The sequence below is a fragment of the Lepisosteus platostomus genome, chromosome 28, assembly GCF_059453375.1.
Source record: "Lepisosteus platostomus isolate fLepPlt1 chromosome 28, fLepPlt1.hap1, whole genome shotgun sequence".
Lineage (NCBI taxonomy): Eukaryota > Metazoa > Chordata > Actinopteri > Semionotiformes > Lepisosteidae > Lepisosteus > Lepisosteus platostomus.
Window position 1 is genome coordinate 6,827,932 of NC_142638.1, and position 26,851 is coordinate 6,854,782.

The following is a 26,851-nucleotide window of genomic DNA, read 5'->3' on the forward strand; positions in this document are numbered from 1 at the left end:
ACCACAAAACAGCTCATTGACAAGTGATCATGAGGGCTCAGAGTCGAACGCTTCCCTAAAAAAGCAGGAATCTCCTGTTGTCTTACTTTAGCATGCAGTACTTGTTGCCTTACAGTTCTCTGCACCCTGCACACTCCCACGTGCGGAGGTGATGGCATACTGTTATGGGCAGGTGGTTTGTGATATCACAAAATCCACCTTTTTTTCCTATTGTTAAATTACCAGCGATCTACAGTATATAGATGCACCTATTATATAGCAGACACCCTGGGCACTAGGATGTGCTGAACATTTTGTTTTTGAATGGGTCAGATCTGCAAGTTAAAGTGACCGTCTCATGTGAGCGGAGAATTTTGCAGATGGTGGAGAAGGGAATCGGTCCTTGTGTTTTGAGCCTCCCCTTGCCGAGCTTCTGAATCTGGACTGTGGAGATTCACGTGCCTCAAGGCAGGGCAAGCACTGAAGTCAACTGAAGCAATTAATGCTTCATACCGGAGAAAAGCTGCGACATTAAATTCATTAATCAAAACCCCAAGGTTTGAAAACTAACCCACCTGGTGAGAGAGAAGAAAGGAGTTTTTCACATCAGTGTCTGACTAGTTATTGCTTCAAGTCAAACAATGCAAAATTGCTTTTTATGGAAACACTCACATTTATGCGATATCATAGTTTGGAATTAAGCAACATACCCAGAATATCTGAGTGTTGCCCATTAGATCACTTTTCACTTCTCCCATTAAGCCCATTCGGACTAGTTGAATGAGTAATGTCTTGCAGTTGCGGGAGTCTTAGATTGAGAAGTACTGCGTGTAAAGGTGCTGTAATACTGACAGGGTGAAGAACATGTTGCTGAAATCCAACTGTGTCCTGGAAGCGTTTGGGAACGCCAAGACTAACCGCAACGACAACTCCAGCCGCTTCGGGAAGTACATGGACATCAACTTCGACTTCAAGGGCGACCCCATCGGGGGCCACATCAACAACTACCTGCTGGAAAAGGTAGAGAGCCAGCTGCATGCAAGAGCAGTACCCCCTTTTCAGCAGTGCAATCAGCGGCACGGGCTTCTCTTCAAGAAGTTCAGGAGTATTAATGACTCGGTTTCTAATGGATAATCCTGGGTTACTGGAAGAAGGCAAGATTCTTAAAACTCTTGTTTTTTCAGCTATTATTGTTATTATTATGCAGCATGATGAGTTTTGAGTTGACACAGTAATTATCTTGTTTAAGTGACTGCACATTTCCAGTCACCCACAGTTATCCAGTTTTGAACTGTTTTACTGTTTAAATGTCTCTGCCCGTGGACGCTGACCCTACTGGGTTTCTTCCTTAGTCTCGAGTCATCTTCCAGCAGTCCGGAGAAAGAAGCTTCCACTCTTTCTACCAGGTCAGTGTCGCTGCCCTCCTGGCCTGCGGTTTGCGGGCACAAGGTACACTCAGACCAGACGATTATCCTCATAAACGCAATTGTCTTTGTCATGATCCACAAATGTCTTAGCATTGCTGTTTTGTGAGCAGACAGATGCTCGTGTTTTAATGTGCGGTTGTGTTTAAATAGTTTTAAAAATGAATTCTGCCCTACACCGCACCTGCTTGTGGATTTCATTCCAATTAATTATCACAGTCCTGATTGTATGTGTTGCGAAGTGTTCCGGTGTTTTAAATCTGGTACGAAGCCTGTTGTTGGAAATCTTCATGTTTTCCTAGAGCTCATGCCTCAATTCCCATGAATTGGGGACTTTTAAAAGCCAGCAGCAGCACTGAGTTGTTCTTGTGACACAGTCAAGCTGCGATTATTCTGAACTCTGAACTCTGGCCTCTGAACTCTGCTCATGTGTATTGCGCAGCTGGTGAAGGGGGGTCCGGAGCAGCTCCTGCGATCGCTGCACATCCAGAAGGACCCCAGCGCCTACATCTACATCAAAGTTGGCGGACAGGTCAAGGTACTGACACCTGGGCAAAGAATTTATCTGGGCTGAAGTGTCAGGCTGTCTTGTCTTAGTTAATGAAATCGCATGAGTTAATAATACACAGCAGTGCTGATTAGTGGTAAGTACTCTGGATCAGAAGATTTTTGGTTGAACTCCCGGCAGGATGTTGTTATAATAGCTCTAAACAAGGTGCTTTACTCATGTTTCTGTAATAAATGCCTGGCTATATACATGGCTCTCTGGGTCCATGTGAGTCTTCAAGGTGACTCGTCTGGTAAACGATAAGATGACAATGGGTCTGCTTCACTGTCCCTACTAGAAAAGGGGCTGTTTCAGTAATTCATTAGTTGCGAATGCACAGCTACTTCCATTTTTGCCAGTTGTTTAGGACCAGGCATTGAAGCTTCTTGGGAGAGAACAAGACACACGGTCATACTCCTCCGACACACCCTGGTGCCGCGCCATTCGTATGCAGTGCCTCACAGGATGGCTGTGACTGACACCATTATGATTGACATCTCTGCAAACCTGCAGGCCATAGGCATCTGTGACATGACTTGACCCACACTGAGGACATGTGCTGTCCAAGTCACCGGGCTCTTAATTCACTACTAAGAGAACACCTTTACTGCTTGAGTCACTCCGGAGAGGCCGACTGCAGCGGTTTATATAAAGATATAAAGCATTAATGCCCTGTTTGCTAGATTCAGCTAGAAGTCCCAGCTGCTCAGCCAACGACTGATTATAGTAAATCAAAATATTTCCTGCTTGCTGTTTATTGTTATTGCAATGGCCGCAGAGCAAAGGCACTGGTGATAAGTGATGTTTAGCAACAGCCAGTGAAGTATTTGTTTATAGCCTGATCATGAGATCTGTAGCTCTTGATCAGCTTTATTGGGGCTCGTTTACGGCCCTTGATGGGTGGCATTAATGCAGCACAGCTCAGCTTTACAGCTGCGAAGGTGTAAATCCAAAGCAATTCTAATGAGCAGGCAAAGATAAAGGCCAAACAACCTGCTATCTGGGAGCAGTCCATAGTTCCAGGGTTATACCACATAGAGCTGCACTTGGCTATGCTTACAGGAATGATTGGCTTTATTGTCTTTTCAGGGACTGCTCTTTTATAGTGCCTATTGGTGTGCAACAAAACACATCTATTTAAAGCATCATATAGGATTGCTTTAGCAAATTGCTCAGACAGCAGCCATGTTCTTGAGTGGTGGTGCACGGTATTTTTAGTGCTTGCAGAGCAGGGTTGCTTGTCTAATAAAAACAAACTGTTTATTCAAATTTCTTTGACACGTGCTTTAATATCTGCCCTGCAGTTCCTATGTTTCATAAAGCTGATGGCCTTGTACTTTGCACTCGGTCATCTTCTTCCACTTATTTGTAGGTTGCGTTGAGGTCTACATGCCCATTCAGTCTCTAGCTACAGCAGGCGGGCCTCCTTCTCATCCTGCTGTCCTGCCTCTCCCCACAGTCGTCTATCAATGACAGCGCTGACTTCAAGGCTGTGGCGGAGGCCATGAAGGTGATTGGCTTCACCCAAGAGGAGATCCAGACCGTCTACAAGATTCTGGCCACCATCCTACACCTGGTCAGCACTGAGCCCCCCTGTCTGACTCTGTCTCTTCAACTTTGTCTGTCTGTGGGGGGTTTCCCAGTTCACCTCCTGGCTTTGCCCCTTGCTCAATGTGTATCAACTTGCTGGACCTTCTCCTTGAGCATCTGCAGGTCCTTCATAGTTGTTTGTGCTCTGTCCTGCAGATGAGAATGCCCTTTTGTGCGAAAGGATGTGTACAGGCTTTAATCTCCTGAAGGGCACTTTTTAGATGAAAGGTTCTGGTTTAATCTCTCCTAGCGCCTATGCAGCTTTAGTTTTAAATTTATTTTTAAGACCAACCCATTTCTTTATCTGTTTCCATCTGTGGCTTACAGGAATTATGTCTTTCACAGGGCAACTTGAAATTTGGCAGCGATGGGGACGTGACGCTGATCGAAAACAGCAAGCTGGTGTCGGTGCTGGGGGACCTGCTGTCCACCAAGCAGGAGAACGTGGAGAAGGCCCTGCTGTACCGCACGGTGTCCACGGGCCGAGACGTCATCGACAAGCAGCACACCGCGCAGGAGGCCAGCTACGGCCGAGATGCCCTGGCCAAGGTACCAGCTGTGCCCACTGGGCTTGGATTCAGAAAGTGGCCAGGGTTGACAATTAGGCAGCAGAGCTTTGGTTTGTGAAAAGTGCACTTAAAAACTTTCCTTGTTACTTCAATTAAAAGCATTGATCATCTGTCTTCACGTGTCTGATCAAGGAGTGCTAGTCTGAGTGAAATTTCCAGTACTTTGCAATGGCTTGTATACAAGAGCCTGCAGTTCGCAGATACTTAAATACCTCTAGTTGATGTGAAACTTACCCTCTAAAATACTCGAGAAGCATATTTGTCTTGTACCTAGTCTGAGATCAAGTCCGTCAGATAAGGCTATTCACACACTTTTGTGGAAAGTTACAATTGAATCTGCTTCAGTTTTAATTAAATTTTCAGATCAGGTCACCCTTTTAGTAGGGAGGTGTGAGCTTTGGTTATTCAGCGACGTGCTGAAGCATTGTGGGATACAGGACTCCAGTGTCTGTACAGTCCTGACCAGGAAGCCAGCGAGGAGGAAGAAGCTCGTTCTGGTGAACACGTGCTGTTCGAGACGGTGCAAATGGCAACTTACCTGCCAACTGTGCATTACACCAGGCGTCTTGAATTCGGCTCCCGCCCTGCTGCTGTCTGCTGGCTTTTGTTTCAGTTGTACTCTGCTGCGGAATGGGCTAATTAATTGCATAAATGTAATACTTCTTCCAGGCTCTGAAGAACTGTTCTCTGTGTAACTCCACCTTAAGTGAAGTGCATTATTTGAGTAATTGGGTGTAAAAGACCTTAAGACAAATCCTTTATGTGACTGAAAAAATAATTAGGCTAAGCATTTCGCTGACTGACCCAGTGGGAAATCATCCTAGAAGACTCTCTGGGTTCCCGTGACTTATGTTTAAGGCCCCTACTTCATATTAATATGCAAATTGATTTTATTTAAAAAATATTTTGGCGGCTGCATGAATGTCTTTTTCTCTCCTGCACACAAACAAGCATAAAGATTTGCAGTGAGATAATTGGGAAGTGATTTTATTAATTTGCAGGGCAGAAAAAAAATGTGAAAAAATTCCATGTCACCTGGAATTCATAGAGTGGAGGGTGTTATGGTTGTTGTTGAGAAAATGGGAACCTTGTAAACCTTCTGTTTTGCTTTTCTGTCTTGTAGGCCATTTACGAGCGCCTCTTCTGCTGGATTGTGGGAAGGATCAACGATATCATTGAGGTGAAGAATTATGATGCCAAAGTTCACGGCAAGAATACGGTCATCGGAGTGCTGGACATTTATGGATTCGAGATTTTCCAGAACAACAGGTTAGGGAAGTGGGTGAAAACACGCTCTTTAATTATGTGTCACATTCCAGAAATCTAGCCCTTTCTTATCTTGATGATTCAGGCTCGGTCGCCTTTGGAGACTAGTAAAGGGGGTCTTAACAGGAACTTTGGTGCCAATGAAGACAAAGGTCTGGTCAGAAAATGAGGAGCTGGAGTGTCACTGTCCTGTCGGTCTCTCTGTCTCCCTCTTCCCTTGCAGCTTCGAGCAGTTCTGCATTAATTACTGTAACGAGAAGCTGCAGCAGCTCTTCATCCAGCTGGTGTTGAAGCAGGAGCAGGAGGAATACCAACGAGAGGGCATCCCCTGGAAACATGTGAGAACCCATGACTGCACACCACTCGCCTCCCCCTGTCCTGGTCCATTCCAGATCCCATCTGCACCCTGTGTGCCGGGCCCTGTTCTTACAAAGCCTCCTGTATTGAGATGATGTTACAATTACATGTGCACTGGCCTACATAGATAATAATTACACTTATGCTTACGTGTACATGCTGGTGCCAGACGTTCAAGTAGGGAGCTGCGTCAGCATGTGTAATTTGCAATGGTACAGGTAAAGGTTCATTGCATGCTCAAAGGTAAGGAAAAGATAAGCTGAGGTTTCAGCTGTGGAGCCTTCTGGACACCTGTGGTTCCTTGAAGAAGGCTCCACAGCCAAACCTCGTGTTGATGTCAGGTTGCAAGAGCAATCTGAGTCAAGTTCTGGTATCCACGCCTTGGATTTGAGCATGCATACCCTGCGTCGCCAGGTGGAAATCGGGGGTGGACACTTTTGCATCATGCATCTGCAGTGAGCTGCTCAAGTCAGGGGATGCTGCTGCAGTCGGGGGATCCTGGTCTGGCTGGGGAGGAATAGTTACAGCAGAAGGAAAGGCTATCTGAGCAGTGAAAGGGTTATTATAATTGAGTAAAAAGATGTGTAGATTGGTCTTGTAGATTGTAGGTTAGAGGTTTGGTCTTGTTATAAATGCATGGGGTCCGATCAAGAAGTAGACTAGTTTTTTCCTGGATTTGCCTGGCTGCAGTTACTAATATTGGCCTCTATCCTTCCCACCCCGAAGATCGATTACTTCAACAACCAGATCATCGTGGACCTGGTGGAGCAGCAGCACAAGGGCATCTTCTCCGTGCTGGACGAGGCCTGCATGAACGTGGGCAAGGTGACGGACGAGATGTTCCTGCAGGCGCTCAACAACAAGCTGGCTAAGCACGCTCACTACACCAGCCGCAAGGTGAGACCGCCGCCCCGGACCCCCTTCCTCAGGCCTCACGGCTTTCCGCTGCCGGCTCTTCTCCGAAGGGAACTAGAAGTTTAGGGGAGTGGTCCCGCTTCCAGTGTGGGATAGCTCTGATTCGTTTCATGTTTTTCCATCCGTAGTCAATAAACCAGAAACGCAGTATGTTGCCTTAGCTGTCTTTATGTACACAGTGGTTTGAAATAACTAGTGCTTGGTATTTATGTAAGCCTGCTGCTTAGAAAACATCAAATGGATAGAGTGGCTATTCACCTGGAGTCTTATCCATTTCCTTGAGTTTAGGTCTTCTCACATGTGGTCTGTAACCCTGGTACTGAGGATGATATAGAGGCATCAGTAATATGTGGTTGGTTTGCCTTCTAAGTTGAAAACAACGGGGTGAGAGATGTACTGCAAGCACCCCATTTTGCTGCAGCACCAGTACTGCCCGCCGCCACAAGGTGGAGGCCTGTGTCCACGAAACGAGCAGGTTTGAGTGAGCCGGAGCCGAGCTGTCTGATTGGCTGCCGCTGACGTCGCCACCCCTGGCGAGGCTGCGGCGCTGGATCGGCTCCGGGCAGACTGCCGCTGCCACAGGCCCGGCTTCCTCTTCCAGTCGGGATGTCCCGCATCCGGCCGGCGCGTGACCGTGAATTCTGCTCGTGCCGACCGTGCTTCCTTTCTTGCAAAAGTAATATTGCAGAAGAAAAACCCTAGGGCACAGTATGAGGTGAGGGAAGGGGCGACAGTACCAGGTTCCAGCTGCAGCTCCTGCTCGTGCTGTCTGGTGGGATGCTGTTTGCTGACATTGGCTGCTTCCTTTAGCCTGAACTGAATTCAGCGACAGATTAACGAGAGGCTGACGCTCCATTAGTGTTGCTGTTCTTGTGTGTAAAGAGCAACTGTGTCTGATAAGTGATGCGTTCCCTCCAATTCCTGATTTCTTGAATGCCTCCTAATGCATTTTACTAATAGTCCCACGTAGAGGAATACAGCCTTCATCTGTAATTCTGCCATGTGAACCTGCTGTCTTGCCATCGAATCATTTCAGAAGTCCTGGCACTTGGTTTTCCCTTTTTTCCTAATAAAATATATATTTTTTTTAAAGTTAGCATTATGTTCTGTGCATGCACACACATATGAAGTGCAGTACAAGGTGGCGGAGTAGTTTAACTCTTCCAAAACAGGTTTTTAATTTAGTTGTATAGTATGCATTTGTGGATTTGTATGTCACTAGTGCAATCCAGCCCTGGAAGGCTGGGGTGTCAGGTTTATTCCAGTTCAGCTCTTCACAAGATAAAATAGCTGGTTCCCATCTTAACTGGGCCACTTCAGTTACTTCCCCCTGCTTCTCCTCTCAATAGACCTTGAAAACCTGCTATACACCTTCATTTCTAATTAATCGTTAAATTAGTTGTTTTTTTCATCCAACATAAGGCTTAAGCTCAATCTTTATTCTACTGCATGTTTTTTTTAAATGTTTTGCATACGTAATTATAATTGTAATGCCAGAATATGTCCAAAAAGTACAGTAAATGCAACTGCATTAATGACCGTGCACATTTCACATGAGCCAGGGAACAGTGCCCCCTCTGACAAACACTGGCCACATCCACAGGGGCTGAAAGTGCTGTAACACCACTCAGAGTAATCTGACAGACGCATACAGGCCCTGTGTATTATCCATGCATGTCAGTGGGACAGCGTGTAACTTAAATTTGTTTTAGAAGGAGAAGTTTTCTATAGGATATCGTGATTGTTGTTTGCACCGATGTCAGAGACGGGATCACTCTATATAGTATGATCTGTTTTTTGCCTCCACCTGTCCCCAGAGGACAGCATCCGTCTCTCGTTAGGTTTTTTTTATCTTTAGTGATTTTTTTCCTTTTTCGCTGCGGCTTGTGTTTGGTCTTCCTGCTTGCACAGGTTGCAGCCACACTGGGGGCGGGGTCTTTTCCAATACTGATGCTGTGAGAGCTAAAGCAGGGCCGGTCCACACTGGAGGGCTGTCCCACAGTGCCCCACAGGGGCCGGTCCACACTTTGATCTTATGTGCATAAATAAAGAGGACAACATGCAGTTCTGCCAAAATAGAATAGTTCTGTAAGACAGTAGGGCACATCTTCTCCGGGCCAAAACTCAGACTAGACTCGTGTTCGATATTTGCCACATCGGGTCTGTTTGGTTTGACTTTTTAGCCCTAACCTTCATTATTACCCCTGAAAGTAATGCTGGTTTGAACATTCGATGCCACAATTCCAGGAATTTGTTTTTACTTTTAGATGCTTTGTTAGGGGTTGGCACTAAAACCATGTATCGGGCTGTATCTCTCAGTCCTTTTTCAGCTTTGGAGTTACATCTGCTTGAACTGTATATAAGGAAAAAATGGTGAGGTTCAATAAATAGCACTTCTCGAAACACAAGTTAGAACAGTCAACATGGATCCTTCTTGAAGCTCCTGTCATCATGTTATTGTGTTTAGATTTTTAGTCATTGATACTGTTAATACTGATTTGAAGAGCTTTGCTCTTCTGTTTCACGTTCAATGTTCTTTATGCCCAGAAACTGTAAGTATTGTCTGGTGACTTATTTGCTGCCACTGCCTCAATCCCGGTCCTACTGAGATCTGTCGCCAGGATGCTTTTAGGGGAATTTTGATCAAAAGATCAAACTTATTGCCATTCTCCACAATTCAGACGCTGCTGTAATCTTGCGAAGCTGCAGCTCAACTGCTGAAGCAGCTTCCTCAACAGCGTTTGATCTCTCCAGATGCTTTGCGTGCACACTGGAAGGCTTTCATTATTTGCTGACACAGAATTTCACTACTAAGCGCAGTCGTTTAAAACGAGGGGGGGAGCTCCTGTCCCATAGGACTCAGCTGTGTTTTCCACAACATGCCGAAACATCCATCTTTCTATGTAAATCCCATTTCTCAAACAACGTCCGAGTGCCTGATCCAACGGAAAGGTGTCTGTTGCATCCAGAGAGACTGAAAAATATGGATAATTTTGTTTTGCGTTGGCTTTTACTCTGTTTCCTGACTATTAGAGTTTTGGTTAATAAATGCCACTTCTATACTGTACATGATCATTTTATTGTAATTATTGGATTATTGCCTTAAAATTGTGCAAAAAATATTTTTCAGGTGCTCTGAGAACAGAGACATGCTATTGAATTGCACAGCGCAAATTTGAAAAGGAAGTAATATTCATAAGTCAAAGGGGCACGCAAGTGTACGAAGGGGAATTTTATTGAAGTGCCACAGACAGGACCTTTCCTGAAGAGTCTTGGCTGAGACATTGCTCTCCGATCCGTGAAATGAAGAGCAGAGCAAGCTGGAGCTTTCTCCCCCCATGTCCTCTGGCTGGCATCTTTTGAGAGCCGTTTTGGCATGTGGCACTGCAGCATGAAACTCTTCACTTGACTCTCCTGATCCCTGGCTTCCCCCTTTGGCCCCGCACCGATGGGTGCTTCTGCCAGCTTTGTGGATGCTCGGAGCTGCTCCCTGCTGGCACGGCGGGAGCACAAGGGAGCCTGGGAGAGGAGGGGGGGGGGGCGACACGGAGAGAGTCTGCAGGCCTGTGGGATTGTCTCAAACTATCGGCTGACCCCCAGCTCTGCAGCACTGGCTCGCTCGTGGAGCTAAAAGTTCACCGAGAGCTGCGCTGTCGCATGCAATAAACCACTCCGGTGACAGTACCATACGAGCTGACATTTTTCAAAAGACTGAAATTTTCCAAGGCCCTGTCGTCTCCTGGGTTCTGGCACCATCTGAAATATCAGCCACTGAATCTGAACAGGCCGTTTCCTTGGTTCTCTTTATTTTTGTCCCATTTGTTTTCCCCCCCCCCCCCTTCCTTCTCAAAAGACTGGCTCAGATTATGCCTTTAATAAGACGAGGCCATTCCAGCAAATCATTTTCGGAAATTAAATTCAGGATGTCATTGTCATGCGTGCATAATACAGATGGTAATGTCCTCCATTCTTAATTTACATAATGAACAATTTACTTTGATATCCTACACGCAGGTGCGCTTACTGATTTAGGTATATATATGTAATTAGTATGAGCAGCTGACAGCCAGGCTGGATATTAATAAGTATAGTGGTGTGTCAATCAGTTTGATTAGTTGTCCCATGCAGAGACACTGCCAGCAGCCTCTTGTCCTGATCGCTGAGGCTTGTCGGTATGTATTACGTGCTGGAAGCTTCTGAGTGGGAAATGTTTGTGTGATTTTTACGGTCTTTGTCTGCAGTGTTGAGACGCGTGTCTGTGTGCAACCGTGTGTGTCTGCAGTATTGGGATGCGTGTCTGTGTGATGGGACATTTGTTGATATTTTTTATCACTATGCATGTTATAAAAATACAGATGTAATTATTGGATACTTTTCCGGTGTTGCTTTCGATATCGGTCACTGGGGGAGCAGACATGGGTGTGTACTGTTTCACTCGCAGCTTTGTAGAAAACTTTAAAAAGCAAAGACCAAAAAGAAATGAACCAGCAGCAGCGATTTTCTGGCAGTAGTTGCATCGGTGTGTGTCAAAAAGTGACAAACTGACACCGAATGCCCCCCTCCCTGACACCAGCAAGGACAAGGACCCAGCTGGCCTTTCTTGGACGAGCCCTGCTTTGGCGCGACGTGCCAAGTCTCGTATCCCAAGCCTCTGAAGTCCTGATGGGCAGAACAGACAAGCAGGGAAATGTCAGCGTGGTGCCACTGTTGTGTGCAATGCCACCACCGATTAAGGCTGCTCGGTGTGTGCTGTCGTGAGCCAAGCTTCAGGGTGCTCGGTGCCACGGTAAATCAGAAGATATCACAGGCCGGCAGGAGCAGCAGTAGATGGGGACAACAGCGAAGCTCAGATTTTCTTTCTTATGGTTTTAAAAAGATGTTGGTCCTCAAGCTGCTCAATGAAGCTTTGTGTGGCCTTAATAACTGCAAGATCAGTTTACCGTAAAACAATCCATGTGTTCTTGGATTTAATTTTGCAAGGTACACCTATGCTTTTGTTTGGTTAAGTGCTTGTGTTTAGAAATAATGGTTTCAGTAGCTCACAAGCATCTGTGTCTTTGTATTTTTTGTATCTTTAGTGATTAGCTGTAAGCAGGTGCAACAAGCAAAATGTCTCATAATTATGAATGGTTTTGGGTGGTGGTGTGTTTTTTTGTCTCGGGATATTGCTTCGCCCCCTGACCTTGGACTCCTTGTGCTCTTGTCCTGTGTGTGTGTGTACGCGGCTGCCGCCTCATGTGCAGGCTTTTCCTTTTCAAGGCAGTGTTAGGTTTTATGAATGGCACCTCGCTGATATAATGGGGAAGAAACAGCACGCACTCTCTTCATTCTGGAGAAGGTCCTCCTGTGGGCAGCCGGTATTCCGACAAATACGGCCGCTCTCCTGCATTCACACTGTGCTCTTTACACACACACAGCAGCTTGTCTTCCTGCACACTGGCTGGTCACAGAGCATTACACTCCGTACCTCAATACAGCTCTGCAGGTGGCTACTATGCTCTGTAATATGAGAGGAGGTGGAAAAAGGTGTCTGCAGTTCTTAAGCTCCCTGTTTATACATTCCCATCGCTCTCCAGTCACCAGTGTTTTTTTCTGCAAACAGCAATATTAATCTCTTCACTTCCAGCATGCTTTATGAACAAGCACAATGGATGCCTTGCTGTACTTTAGATCTTCCTGTTACTTCTTTTTTTTTTTTTCCAATACAATGGTTCAGGGGCCTTTTTTTATGAAAACCTTTTTGGCTTTATGATGTCCCCCTCAGTAAGGGTCACACAAGGCCCCTTCAAATAGAGCTGTTTAGGAAATGTTGAAAGTGGAGCTGCAGGTCAAGTCATCCACATCAGAGGGGATTCATGCTGTCTCGTGTGTGTGTCAGTTTGGACACTGCAACTACAAGAGGTTAGGAGCTTTACCTGAGTGTTCTGGGTCCCCCTGGACAGTCTCTGATCACCCAGGGGTGTCCCTGGTCCCTAGGTGAATACCATAGTTCAGTCTTGCTGTGCTCCCGTTGGGAGCGATCGTACCAGTTGGGTCTCCTCCTGTCATGGTCAGCATTGAAACGCAGGTTATTAACGCTGTGCTCTTCCTCTGCTTCTCTCCTAGCTCTCGCCCACGGATAAGAGCCTGGAGTTTGACAGGGATTTCCGCATCAGGCACTACGCAGGCAACGTGGTGTAAGTCGCTGCCTCTGGGGGCTCCCTGGCTCCTTCCACCTTTCCAGGGGGTGTTCTTGTTTTTGTTCATTTGACAGTCTTGAGATCCCAGCTTCCTGCGTGTCGCCACCCGGCTCACCCCACGCTGTCTTCTTTTGCCAGCGCGACCAAAACCCCTCGTCTCCCTGTAGCATCTCATCTCAGTCAGTTCCCACTCGCAGCCATAACGTTGGCTGTCATGCGTGCGTGTGCTGAGTGCTTGTAAGGTTAGCCGGCCCATTCCGTGAGGTGCTGCGTCAATAAAACTGAACTGTGGAGCGCTGAGATCTGCTGCTCGTACGGACGGGAGCTTGGGGACCACGTTTCCAGGAACAGCAGCAGATCACTCCGGAGGGACCTCCACAGTGTGCTCCAGTGATATAGATTCAGGCAGGCACTGCTTGTGTGGCTCCGGCTGAGTACTGTCATTCTCCATGGGACAGGCTCCACGTGGCCCTGTATGTACGTGCAGGAGATGCCTATTCTACGCGGCTCACAGTTTTCTCGCTGCTTTAGTGGAATAGTGTGCTGCTGAGAGCTGTCCTCCATCAGCTTTTCTCTTGTGCTGGTGAAAAGCTTTCATTGACAAGTGAAGGTGCCTTTAGTCAGCCTCGGTTCTTTCAGAGCACAGGGGTGTGCCCTCGTGGTGTTTTGTTGAATAATGTCTAATTACAAATGATCTAGCTTTATTTTGAATGAGAATGGGGAAATATTCTTTGTCTCTGCAGTACTCTATTTGCATTTGTAGTTTACTGGTAATGATCAAGGTGTGTCTTCAGATGGAATATCATTATTTTCTGAAAGTGGAGGGACAAGTGGTTTTAACAGTGAAGGTAAAGGGACCAATTTTCTTTAATAAGCTCCCAGCTAGAGACAATATCTGAGCTTATGTCACCATGACTTAACTGTGAGTTTTAAAAAACTGGTTCCTTTAGAGGGGACAAGAACAGATTTTGAAAGCTGACCGTCTCATACATTTCATTCTTAAGTCTTAAGAATTTCTTTATTGATTGTGAACACCTTTCTCACACGGCTTAGCTTTAGAAAGTCCTGTTCTGAGGCCCCTTTTGCTTTAAGTTTTGATAACATATCTCAGCTAATCTATACAACTGTTGTTTTCTTTTTGTGTCTTTTACACAATTTTTGGCTGTGATAAGACGCTGAAGGCCTGAAATTCTTTGTCTGCGCAGGTACTCAGTGGTGGGTTTCATTGACAAGAACAAGGACACACTGTTCCAGGACTTCAAGCGGCTGCTGTACAACAGGTACAAAAAAGAGGGTTGTGAAAACCTCTTCCTGGTTTTTTTCCACACTTAACCCTTTGCAATTACTGCTGCTGCACTGGGGAAAATGACGACAGGCTGTTTTTTTTTTGTTGTTCCAGCCAAGCTTACCTCGTACCATGTTTCCTGGAAATGATTCTCTTGACCTGGAAAAGAGCTAATGTGCCGTGCAGAAAGAAATGTGTTATTGTTAGTAATTTTAGTGCTGTGACATCAGCAGGTGTGTAGTGCTGTAAAAAAAATAATCAAGGTTTAACACACGGAGGTTTAAGTGGAGAAAGCACAGCAGATCCCCTGTACTGGAGAGCAAGGATAATGGAGAAGGCTTCAATCAAATGCATCCACAATTACAAAAAAACCCAGTCCTGTTTCCAGTGTCCTCTCCTGAGGTGAAGCAGTACCATAATCGTTGAAAGAAAAACATAATAGAAGAAAAAATGTAGTAGAAAAAAATAGTATGCATAATTTTAGAACTCTTCTTTTTCCGTTCTGTCTCTGTTTTCTTTTCCGTTCTCTATCTGTCTGCCCTTTCACCTGTCTCACTCTCTCTTCCTTGCCCTTCCGTTCTCTCTGTGCATTTCTCTTGCTCTCTCCCACCCTTTCACTCCTCCTCACCTTCCCGGCCACTCTGTCCGTCTCTCTCTCTCTTAGCTCTAACCCGGTGCTGAAGTCCATGTGGCCGGAGGGGAAACTCAGCATCACGGAGGTGACGAAGCGTCCTCTGACAGCCGCCACCCTCTTCAAGAACTCGATGATCTCATTGGTGGATAATCTGGCATCCAAGGTGGGACTCCGCCTTTGTTCTCCAATCACTGAGGAGCAAGCAGACACACCTTCCTCCTCCGGCGTCCATCCAACTTCAGCACTGCTGTATTTCTGTCGTACAGCTGGAGTACCGTGTTATCACAAATGTTTTTTTTTCTGAGACTCTTAGTCATGAAGATCCAAGAATAGAGTACTTTGATTCTCTTAACTAGCTCCGAGGTATTTTCAGTGCTTGTCATTAAGACATCAGCACCAGAGAACCTCGGAGAGTACTTTAATTTCTATTGTACAGAACTATCATTTTCTATAGAGTCTTCCGTTAAGGGGGGCTTGCAGAGTGGCTCAGCCGGTAAAGGCTGGGCTTTGTGATCCCAGGTCTGAGTCTGGGTTATAATACTAGCCGACTGTGACTGGGGTTCCCCAAGCAGAGGGGCACAGTTGGCTCATTGCTGTTAAGGGTCCTGTAGGGTTATTTGGCCAGGGCTTTCTCAGCTCTCGGTGTCTGTGACCCCCACGGCCTCCTAGATTCATGCAGGCGTACGGTGCTGCCTGTGAGCAATATGCATCTCCTCCAGCTGGGACTCATCCCCCGTGGGGGCCTGTGATGTGTTATAAGTGTCTTGAAGTGGTGGGGGGGGGGGGGGCGGTTCAGAGAAATCCACCTGGCCCTTCCTCTATGCGAGGCGAAAAACACTAATCGCGATTCCAAATTGGGTCGGTATGACGAAAAACACTGGGCGATTTATGAAGTGACAAAAAATATACCCTCTCTGTTTCAGAATTCCCCACGTTTGGTGGAAAGGAAGCTCCGATTGCTTTGGTCCCGTCTAACTTGAGAGTTCTTAATAGGTTCGTGCAGTTCTCGGGTTACAGTCGGAGAGGCAGGGTCCTTTCGCGGTCGTCACTGCTGAAAAGCACTCCACAGCGGCGTGGTGTTGACCGGGGCTGTCCTGCTGTTGTTTCCGGTGAAGGAGCCCTACTACGTGCGCTGCATCAAGCCCAACGACTTGAAATCCCCCCTGCTGTTCGAGGACGAGCGCTGCCGGCACCAGGTGGAGTATCTGGGCCTGCTGGAGAACGTGCGGGTGAGGCGGGCCGGGTTCGCCTACAGACAGACCTACCCACGCTTCCTCCAGAGGTACGGTATCCTGGGAGAGTAGGGAGATGCCTACCTTTTCGTTAGGATGTTGCTGAGCCCTGTCATGTGACACACGAAACGGCATCGAAACAAAATCACGACAAGAGAGCAGACAAGCACAGTGGTGTCTAGTAGCCTGGTATTGTGCATGGTGCAGGGCCTGATGTAGATGCTTACAGTATATAGAAGGGGGAAAATCAAGCTCTGTATTCTTATTCAGCTTTGCCATACAGTCTGTGAATTGTATTTGTATTTTTTGTGGTACCAAGGGATCATTTCCAATCTAAGTCTGCCTGACAGTGCTTGAAACAATACATTCACATCAACACGGAGGCAAGATCTAGTGACATGTACTGTAGATAAGATGAAAGTCCTAAACCTGTGTATCATCTATACATAAGACAATGTTCTGAGCAAGATTAAATTCACAGTTGAAAACTGTTGAATTAAAAGTATTAAAAAGATCTATTTAACGGTGCATTGGCTCAAAGAATAGTTTCATCGATGCGGGAATAAAGGAGATTCCATATCTTTATTTTCATAACTCGGTACTGAGTCAGTCATGACTTTACATGCCTTGATGTTGAAAAAGATTATAGAAAACTTAGATGCATTAGATTATACGATAGATTATTTAATCGGATACATTTAAGCTTCCTGATGGCGTAAGATCATTTCCAATAGGGGCATTTTTTTCTTGAGTTATGTTTAGTCTGCTAAACATGAAAGCTGTCTTCGCACGTAGCTGGGGAAGGATAACTTACAGTATGTGCTTGGAATAAATCCCTTAGTCTTAGTAGGTGGACTGGAATGACCACTTGTTATGATGGCCTAAAACCCAAAAGGCTGGACCACACAGACTGTTCCCCCTATAAATTACACTTCAGTCTCTCTCTTAAACTCCAAGCACGTGGTCTGATTAATATTCTTCCAGCCCTTCAGCTTCAGTCCCCACACTGCCGTGCTCCGTTCTCTCAGCATTTTCACTGATCCTCTTTGTCCTTATCCCTCATGTCTCACCTTTTCTTCTGCCTGTCACTACCTGTGCCACCTTAACCTTGTACCAAGAGCCCTGACTTCTACAGCTAATTTATATTTTGTATATTTTAATGCAGCAAAATAAGAGTGATGTGCAGTTATAAATATTCTAAACGCCAACTTAATTTTTCTCAATAGGATCTGGAGTCACTAGAGCCCACATAGAGTCCTGTTCCATCTGCCCTAGGTTACAGCTCACACGGCTTCATTCAGTCCTCAGCTTCTCTCACCAGAGTGTCCCCCAACCCTGCAAGCCTCACCTTTGACCTCTCGGCTGATCGGGACTTACATGCTCCAACTGTTCTGTTTTCTTCCTGGTTTTAAAGGGGGAACTGCGACGCTATTTTTATATTTCGGGGTTAGAAAGAATCAGCATTGAGTGCATCAACCACAATAAAAGTAAAAATTACACAGTAACTTGTAAAGCCTGCAGTTTACATGACAAAATAGTTTAAATTTCCAGGTAAGTGCAGATAATGCCCATATTCTGTGATTCAGAATGAGGCAACAAAACACCTGGTGACGAGCTGCCGGCTTCTCACATTGTAAAGAAGCAGGCTTGTGAATACACCTTTTAATCCAATAGAAATATTGCTTTCGATTTTTGAGATGTTTTTGCCAACAGGTACTACTTACTAGCATGCAGATCACATCGGAAACATTTCTGCAGTGAAATATCTTATGCACCACCTGTACTTATTCACTCGTGCATCTCATTACGGTGACTAGTGAGCAGGAAGGGCCTCGTCACCTTGCAATGCAAGTTTGCGAGATACATGGCAGCTTATGGTACTTTCACAAAGTTCACAATTTTGTGCTTAATTTGAAATATGTAATTCTGTAACATCAATTAATTTATTTTGTTACCGAGATTTAATTACCGGTCTGAGACAATTGGGGGTGCAGTTTCCACCTTTGGGGCCGGTGAATCTCTTGAGCCCCTGGCGACTCCATGAAGCTGTCCTCTCCCCTCGCCGCAGGTACAAGATGATCTCCGAGTTCACCTGGCCCAATCACGACCTGCCGTCAGACCGCGAGGCCGTGAAGAAGCTGGTGCAGGGCTGCGGGTTCGAGCACGACGTGGCCTACGGCAAGACCAAGGTGTTTGTGCGTACGCCCCGCACCCTCTTCACTCTGGAGGAGCGGCGGGCGGACATGGTCGCCAGAATCGTGCTCTTCCTGCAAAAGGTGAGGCCGAGAGGTGCCAGGGTCCGAGCCGAGCACAAACGCACACGGACACACGACACACCAGCCTGCGTTCCTTTGTGAGGACTCCTCCTTGAATCACATAGTATTTTTAACTGCTGCACTGTACTCTGCAAAAACTACACTCCCGCAGGGTGGAACAAAAGGTGCCAATCATGATTTTTATTTACCTGTCATTTTGCAGGACCGCAGAAAGGCTCTTAATACTCAAGGTAAATTGTGTTCATTGTGATTCCCCAAAAAGAGGAGTGGGCACCCAAAGTCCTGTAGAGGTTTTTCCAGTCACGGTACCCCTCACCTGACCAGGTGACTTTCTTATGAGCTCTAGAACTGTCGGCTTGTATTTCTACTCTCTTCATGTTTGGAGTGATTCTGACTGGTCTTATGAGCCCTGATTTCTCCTCTTTTGAGAAATTACATTGTCACTAAGTTTGCAAAGAATGTGTTAGCGTTTGTAACAGGCACCGTGACCCTGGTTTTCCCAGAGGCTCACTCCACTTCCTGTTTGCCATGGCAACCTTCTGTATCGATACCCTTCAAGTCACTGTCCGGCTGAGTTACATAAACTGTCAGGTTTACCTTCACCTCCAGATACAGATAGTCTTACAAAGTGCCCCTTATTTTTCATTATTTTTTCATTTGAAAATCGCTCTTTTCATCCTTGTAGTGAGGCCTAAATAAAAGTTTCATGAAGCTTTATGTATGAATTATTTGTTTAAAGGAAGATTTAGAAAGCTTAAATGGAATGCATGGCTCAGTAAATAAACACAAAATGAGGATGTAAACACAAATGTATTTTTGAGCTAAATATCTGAAGGGTACATTGTGTATGCATGTTGTCATCTTATTGTCCCATGCTGTCTTATTCATTGCCTTTTGTGAGACCTTTGCGTCACGTTAACAAAAAATAATTTAAATTTGGGTGCAGATGTGTTTAACGTCAGGGTCCCGACGAATTAGAATGGTGGAGAGGTTGCTGTGCAGATGAAAAGCACAGAATTTCTGTTTACTCTCTCACTCTGGCTGGAAAGGGCTGACGTCACCCTTCTCTTCAATCCCAGTCTGCTTTGCTTTAGCTGTCCCACATGCCAGGACAGGGGGCCTGTTGAGAGTCTTTTATTGTGCTGGTTTTGGAAGCAGAATGAGCTATATCAAAGAGGGGCAGAGACTTCTTTCTTTCAGTTGTCTGGTTACCATCAAGCACCCCACTTCCTCCCCACCCATCCCCCCACCCCCATTAAGAGGTGCTGCCAGAAAGCATATTTGTGGGGTCACTGGACAAAACCCAAACATTTTTGTCTTCCCTTAGAGCTTTTCACCCAGGTGGTACTAAATTAGCCTCTTTTTTGTGGATCTTTCTATAAAGGAAACTCAGCCCCTTCTGAGAGAGCAGTGCAAGGGCAGTTCTCTCTTGGAGGCTTTTAGAAACGGTGTTCAGGACAGAGGTGGCTTGGCTCCATTGTAACCTTTATATTTTTGCTGTGTGCAAAGTGTACTGTAATAAAGTTCTCACCTTTTAAAAGTGGATTTTTTTTTTTGTCTCAGGCAGCTTTTTCACCAGCTATTTGCTGTCTCGGAATGACTAGCATCTTGGGGAGCTTTTCCATTTAATTCAGCGGACAGTTTATCTGTATTTAGCGGTTTCTAAATTGATTTATTTAGCCTCATTGGGAGAGATGCAGTTGTGTAACTTTTGAAAAGCAGAGGGTTTTAATGAAAACACCTTTTAATGAAAAGGTAAAGCACACAGTAAACAAGGTTTTTTGTCTTGCTCAGTTAGAATTAAGTCCATTTTATGGTGTTTTGATCTGGAATTTACATGATCTCTAACATTAACTGCCTAAGTACTTTAAGATGGCTTTCACCATGGAAACATGCTACTGTATATACAGTAAAACAATGATTGATCGATTGCTGATGCACCTAAGAACAGTTAAAAAGGAGAGGACACCCTTTGGTAGTTGGTGATCCAATTATACACCACCTAAAGGACGCCTTACTAGTGCATTATACTATTTTACACTCCTTGATTTTAATTCCATGCTTTTAATTACATATCCTATTATTTTGTTTGCCTTTTCTACTGTTTGCACACATTACCTAGAAGGTAAATTAAGGTTTCAACATACTCTAGGCATCCAAGTCTTTTTCATAAGTAGTCTCTTTCAGCTCGCTGTTTTCCTGTTTTGCATTTAAAGATTGTTTTTACTTGAATGCAAACTGCTGGAATTTTCTACATTTGAACATCATCTGCCAGGATTTGCCAAGCCTTGTACAGCATCTTGAATTTTCCCAAGCAATTTGACTTCTCAGGACTGTGCAGGACTTGGTGTATGTTCCCATCTAGAAGGATCTTCAAGAGCCAACACTCAGCTCCTTAAGACAGGGGTGTCAGACTCATTTCCTGGAAAGCCAGCTGTCTCTGCAGTCTGTTCCAAACTCACAGTTTATCTGATTTTCTTTCCCAGACACCTAGAGGATGTTTCTCAAGGTCTTGTACAGTTAATTACACAAGACATTAACTTCATTACAGACACAGTTACCTATAAATCACCTCAGAGCCTGGTTAGATGTGTTACAATTATGCGGTTAATTAAAATATTAAAACCACTATGCAACTGAGAGGCTCAGGTGGAACGAAAACCGGAAGCCAGCAGGTCACCAGATCCTGAGTCTGACACCCCTGCATTGAGACCTACAAGGTACCCGGTGAATATACTCCAATCATGACCGAAATACACATTTTTAATAAACATATAGAATCCACTGACTGATTAAACAAATACATGCATACAAAAATAGTATTATGTGACTTTAACTGCTGTAGTACTATATAGGTTTACAGTAGGTGTTACTATATTTATTAGTCATTAAATCACTATATCCCGAATGTTACATTAAAATATTTTGGTGATGCCACTTAATATTTATTTTATGAATGCAGTGCCTCTCTTTTGTGTTCGCCGGTGCAATTTGGAACAGAAGTTCTATACTTCTATGATTAAATCTTATCCTCTCCATGCTGTGTGTACCAGCCTGCTCCCCATCTCCCTTGCCCAGCTTTGCTCCCTTGTTTCCAGAATGAGCTGCTGGGGTTCGGGACCAGCCAGAGACTGCAGTTTCCCCTGTTTCTGAGGAGGGAGGGATGGCACCTCCAGTGTTTAGGGCGTAATTTCCTTCAGTAAATCCCCTTATCGGCTTCTGACAGGCCTGGCTCAGCTCTGCCAACACAGGGGCTGCAGTGGTCACTGGCACAATCCCTCGGAGAGGGAGCCTGGCTTCAGTGCCACCCCCCACCCCTGAGCTCCGTTTCTCTCCAAAGAGGGGCAGAGTTGCCAGAAGAAACGTTTATTATGTCCAGAGATTTGCCTTGTCATTTTCTGGGATCTACTTCACTCTGAACTGGCATTCAGGGCTCAAAATGTTGCACAGAGCTTCTGTGATCTATGCCTTTTCCCATAAGCCAAAACAAATTTAATTCTTTTTTTTGGAAGTATTTCTGCATTTGCTTTTCGTGTTAATTAATAGGAATGACCCGTTCATCAATCAAGATCCCCCCCCCCCCCCCCCCCCCAAAGTTACCAAAAATGCAAAGCCACTGGAAGTCTTCCTGATGTAAACTGGTCTTTAAAACAGCGTTACGATGCTGGGAGTCACATGAGACGGTTTCTCCTTTCATGTCCAGCAATATTTGACCTTCTATGCTTTTCTCTTGCACATGCAAACAGTAAGATCCCATGTGGCACTGGAGACAACTGCATAACTGTTCATGCTTTGGTTTCATATTGAACCTGTAGCACAGAGCATCTTGCGTTGTTCTCAAAATGCATCCACGGCCTTGTTTTTCTTAAATCTGAATCTGAATGGCGTTGACAATCTCTCAGCCTGTCAGCCCCCCAGTCTGAGGCCGGCGGACTGCCTGCAGCTGTTTTTGCTTTCCAAAACTGGTGGTGGTGGTGGGGGGTTCTCGAAGCTGACTTGAGGGGTGCGGATTAAATAAAACAAAAAGCAAGAAGCACTGAATAATGCATGCTTGCTCCTTTTTTAATTAATATTTGATGGCCCCGCCCCCCAGGGCTGTCAGTGCAGTGGTGCGTGGGAGGGGTGCCCCCCCATCCAGAAGGGGGGCCTTACCGCCCCTCCCTTGTCAGGTACCAGCCCCTCAGACCCTGCTTCTGACAGAAAGAAAGAGGGAAAGAGAGACATGTTTTATTCTCTTTTGGAGGCACAGGGCCACAATGTGAAATCTTCAAAGGAAATGCAGCCTTATGCAAGGTTTGCAGGCAGAGACTGATGCAGGACCCGAGCTGCTCTTTTCCAGGGGAACTCAGTCTCCCACCAGGCTGGCCTGACACTGTTTGAAGTGCATACAAGTCCGGCGAGTCTGGGTCACACAGTTGCAACAGACTAAGAACAAATAAAAGGAGGCCCTTCCACCCATCTAACATGTCTGTTAATAGTTAATTGATCTCAAATGGAGAAGGCAGGTTGTCAGCAGCAACAATGGCTTGTTAACCCGTTCCATACTCCAGCAACTCTTTGGGTAAAGGCTTGCCTTCTGTTCTCAGTATTGAATGTGCTTTCCTGTAGTTTCCACCTTTGTGTCCTTTGGTCTGGGGGTTGCTGATCATTTTAAGCAGCACGCCTTCATCCGTTTCTGTATTTGTTTGCGGATCTGCTGATGGGTTAATACGGTCTTCTCATCGCGGAGAACGCATAAGCTGATCACGGGTCTTGCCTGCTCACATTTTCATGCAAGTAGCATCCCAAAGTAAAATGTCAGGAATGTCTTAAGTTACGGCTCATGTCACTTATGGGAGAAGCCCTGGCATATTCTTTTGAAAATGTCAGTCAGGCACTTGAGACTGAGGGAAGCAGTAGCTCTCTAAGATGCATACCCTGAGTCAGTACTTTTTTTTTTTTTTTGCCTTTTCACTGCTTTCTAACCTGGTTTAGGGTTCCTGCTTCTGGAACTAGTTGGATAAATCTACACATCTTCTTCTCACCCAACGCCTATTCCTGTCTGGTGTTCCTTTTTGGGGGGTTCCACCTGCTGAAATCGGACAGGGCTGAGGGGAAGAGGGGTTGTGGGGGTGGGTGATGTCTAGGATTTAGCCATGAGAGAGAGGAATAGTGAAGGTGCAGAGACTGTTACTGGAGTGAGCTGGACCTGATATTTAATTGATCCTGAAGTTATTTTCCCGGCATCCAAGCTCCACTTGTGACTTTCTCTTTTCTGCATTCTGTATGTGTACACAGTCAGCAGTACAGAGCTGAGATTTAATAATGAGCCACAGTAGTCGGGTACCTCTTAGCCTTTTTCATGCGAGACAGGTTTTGTACCTTGTCTGTTCTTGGAGACTGCTCAAATGGCATGGCTTTATCTATTATTTGGAGATTTCTGCAAAGATATGACAATTTTCTGTACTATAAACAGTTTTGCATGTACAGTTTAGATTTTTTTCCTGTGAATAAAAGAGTTGTAAGATCTGGGATAAGGTAGGTAGAGGAGATGATTGGTTCAGTCCGACAGACTGGCTACAGGATCCTCTTCCTTCAGAGAACAGGATTGAACTGAATAGGATGCCGTCAGAGGTGAGGCTGTTAAAGCTTCGTTCTTGTGGCCTACTCAGTTGGTTTTTTTTAAAGTTTGGTGCAGACAATTCTATATCTGTCTAGGTCCCGAGTTTCACCTGACCATTTATGTTTTTACATTCCGGCTCCCAGTGATGACCCCTGGACCCAATGTGGGATGAATGAGGAAGCGCAGACAGTCCCCTCTCAAGCCAGTCATCCCCGGGCACAATACAAGCTCTGTGTGCAGCGACAGCCAGGAGGGTCGGTCCCCGTATTGAGCAGCAGCCTGCAGGCATCTTGGGGGTCTTGGTTCGGCACATCACTGGGATCCAAGGGAGCCCTTGACCAACTAATCCCAATGACGGGGAATCTCAGCCTGGCTCAGAGCGTAAATGTGCCGCCCATTTGAAAATGAGAATCTTTGTCTGGCTGTTCCTCTTCTAAGGCAGCAGCGTCTCTGTCCTTGCCGAGAGCTACAGCTCTCCTATTATCTGCATTGAAATGAGACTGAATCTGCAGACGTACCTTGCAACATGTTTTGCCCTCATACCTATGGATCCGTGTGCACTAGGGCATATCTTAACTGCGTGTCGGCGAGTAGGAAAAAAAGTGGCCTGAGCTCACTGGCAGTCTGGCTGCTTGCGAGGGAAAATGAGGATTGATGGCCCTGGAATGAGGAAAGTCCCAAGATCCCGAAGGTGGATGGCTCCTGACACTCCACTGCTGCTGTTTATTTACTGTAACTTAGTGTTTTCACTGTATAGTACTGCTCGCCTGCTCCCTGGATGCTGACATTGTATCAGTCTTCAGCCTTAAATACTCTATTCCTGCCTCCCATGAGGTATTAGAAGTGGACAATAGTAAGACAGACACTCATGTGCAGAGGAGAGGAGGTGTTTGCTCTTTATCACATTGAAATCCCCCCCATGTCAATCACTAATATTTGATTAAGAGGTGGGCCAGCTCAGCGTCTATTATTTGCTGAAACTGTTTGCACCCTGATTTTCTTTTTCTCTTGCAAGGAGCTCGGCGCAGAATCGGATTGTTAATGGATGATGCTATATAAAAGACTCATGGCCTCCATGCCTTCTGTACTTATGTTAACACACAGCTTCCCATTCCCTAGAAACCTGTATTCTGCACGCCAAACCCAATAAAAAAACAAGCTAGCAACCATTAAGGTTTGCATTAAAATTTTCTGGATACACGTGGTTGAATTTCAAATGAGATTAAGATAGATCTGGATGACAGACATGTGAGGAAAATAGAGTATTAATATAACACCGTTTCAGACATCTGACAGCTTTCCAAGTGGAGATGAATGTGGGCTCCCCTCTGTTTGTCGTTTGCGTAATTACTGATAAATGACACCCAGCTGAACATAATCAAGACTGCAGAAGGACTCCCAGAGGTCACACAGACTATGCCATGACCTTTAGTTGTGTGGCTGGTGCCTGTGCTGACACATCTATGGGTGATTTACAGAGGGAAAGGTGCTCCTAATTTGTCTATAAATAATTGGGGGGGAAAACAATTGTGAAGGTGCAAGTCCTGAGGCCTAAAATAACAGATGAAATATAATAATGGAAAGTATGCACTGCACCGATTAGTCCTGGGGTGCTTCTGTGGATTTGGATCAGAAGCTCAAAAACCTGGAGCTGGTTTGTCCAGACCTTTAATTCTGGATGTTCGTAGGTGAGCAAATACTCAATCTGCTCAGGGTTAACTGGTTTGCATGTTAACATCTGGAGCTTCCAGTCTCAGGTGCTTTTCCCTTAGTTTTTAATGAACTATTTACTCTTGAATGTGTGCTCAAAAAGCATAAACTACATGGCAGGATGTGCTACTTAATAAATTGGTGGATAACATTGTCCGTCGTTTCAGATACGAACTTTCTAAACCGTATCCTTGCAAGTCCACGTAATATAAGAACTAGACCAGAGCGATTCTTTCTTGTGATAACGCACTGAAGTATAAAATGCTGTCGACGTAGGGGGTAAAAAAAGTGGAACATTGGCTTTAAAATAACAAGTGGAGGTTAATTCCACAATGAAAAGCAGGGGGAAAAAAAAGGAAAGGCAAATCAAGGAGCTGAACCTTCTACAGGTGTGGGGTGGAATGAGGGAGAGAATAGAAGTCATATGCAGTCTCTCTGTTGGGTTACAGATTTAGCCCATTCACCCTTCCCCTGGAATTATCACCCAGGTTTCCCTTTCTTTGGAGACACATCCTTGCCTCCTTGACCTATTGTCGTATGTGCTTTCTTTCGTCTTCATCAGCTGTCCCTTTGCCTCTCACTCCTCCCTCCCTCCTTCTTCTTCACACCTGAAACCGGGCTCCACAGCCAAAGTGTTGCTCTTTCCTTCTGCCGTTTTGCCCTTCTCCTCGGCGTGACCCCCTGCTTGCTCTTCTGTGGCTCGCGGGCTGGTGCAGCTCCCCACTGCGGCCTCCGCTCGCTGGAAGTCTTCTCGAGCGCTGCAGTGGCGGGGTGGGTGGCAGTGATTGCTGCTCTGGCCTGCTCTGCCCCCCTTGGGTGCTGTCTGCCACCCACATCCTCGGCTACAGAACTGGAGGCCTTTGCAGTGAGTTGTGTGAAGACGGTGTGTGCCGAGAGGCTGCACCCGAGTCTTGCATACATACAGTATGGTTTGACAGTTGTTTCATTCACAGACGTATCTTAACTACCTCTAGCTTGGAGGGCATAAATGCTCAATGAACTTAGCATAGACGTCATTGAGGAATCAGGACAGTTTAATAAACGTCACTTATTGCATCTTTATTACAGCTGCAGGGACCGGCGTACCTGAGGGTTGCTGGCGGCCACATCACTGCATCAGTTTTTGTGAATACAGGCCATGAAGTAGTTGTTTCTAGCATTTTTTTTTTCGTTAAGATCGCCAGGCTTCTTTTTGTTGATGTTTTCTGTCTCGTGCCTGTGTGAACACAAGAGCTCTGTATGAAGCCTGCAGGGAATTTCTGGCCGAGGTGTTTTTGCGGAACTGA

General features: G+C 45.6%; 1 protein-coding gene across 4 annotated transcripts in view; it reads left to right on the top strand.

Annotated features, from left to right (window-relative positions):
• Nucleotides 1–26,851, top strand: part of myo1d (myosin 1D) — a 75,825-nt gene that overhangs the window by 25,513 nt on the left and 23,461 nt on the right. For all 4 annotated transcript variants that reach the window (XM_088622876.1, XM_088622875.1, XM_088622874.1 and 1 more), the window contains exons 4-16: nucleotides 834–999; nucleotides 1,332–1,385; nucleotides 1,846–1,941; nucleotides 3,410–3,526; nucleotides 3,886–4,089; nucleotides 5,233–5,378; nucleotides 5,599–5,713; nucleotides 6,459–6,629; nucleotides 12,753–12,823; nucleotides 14,032–14,106; nucleotides 14,776–14,908; nucleotides 15,861–16,027; nucleotides 18,046–18,253. In XM_088622876.1, coding sequence (XP_088479002.1) covers nucleotides 834–999; nucleotides 1,332–1,385; nucleotides 1,846–1,941; nucleotides 3,410–3,526; nucleotides 3,886–4,089; nucleotides 5,233–5,378; nucleotides 5,599–5,713; nucleotides 6,459–6,629; nucleotides 12,753–12,823; nucleotides 14,032–14,106; nucleotides 14,776–14,908; nucleotides 15,861–16,027; nucleotides 18,046–18,253 — 1,723 coding nt within the window. The remainder of the gene's footprint in view (nucleotides 1–833; nucleotides 1,000–1,331; nucleotides 1,386–1,845; nucleotides 1,942–3,409; nucleotides 3,527–3,885; nucleotides 4,090–5,232; nucleotides 5,379–5,598; nucleotides 5,714–6,458; nucleotides 6,630–12,752; nucleotides 12,824–14,031; nucleotides 14,107–14,775; nucleotides 14,909–15,860; nucleotides 16,028–18,045; nucleotides 18,254–26,851) is intronic.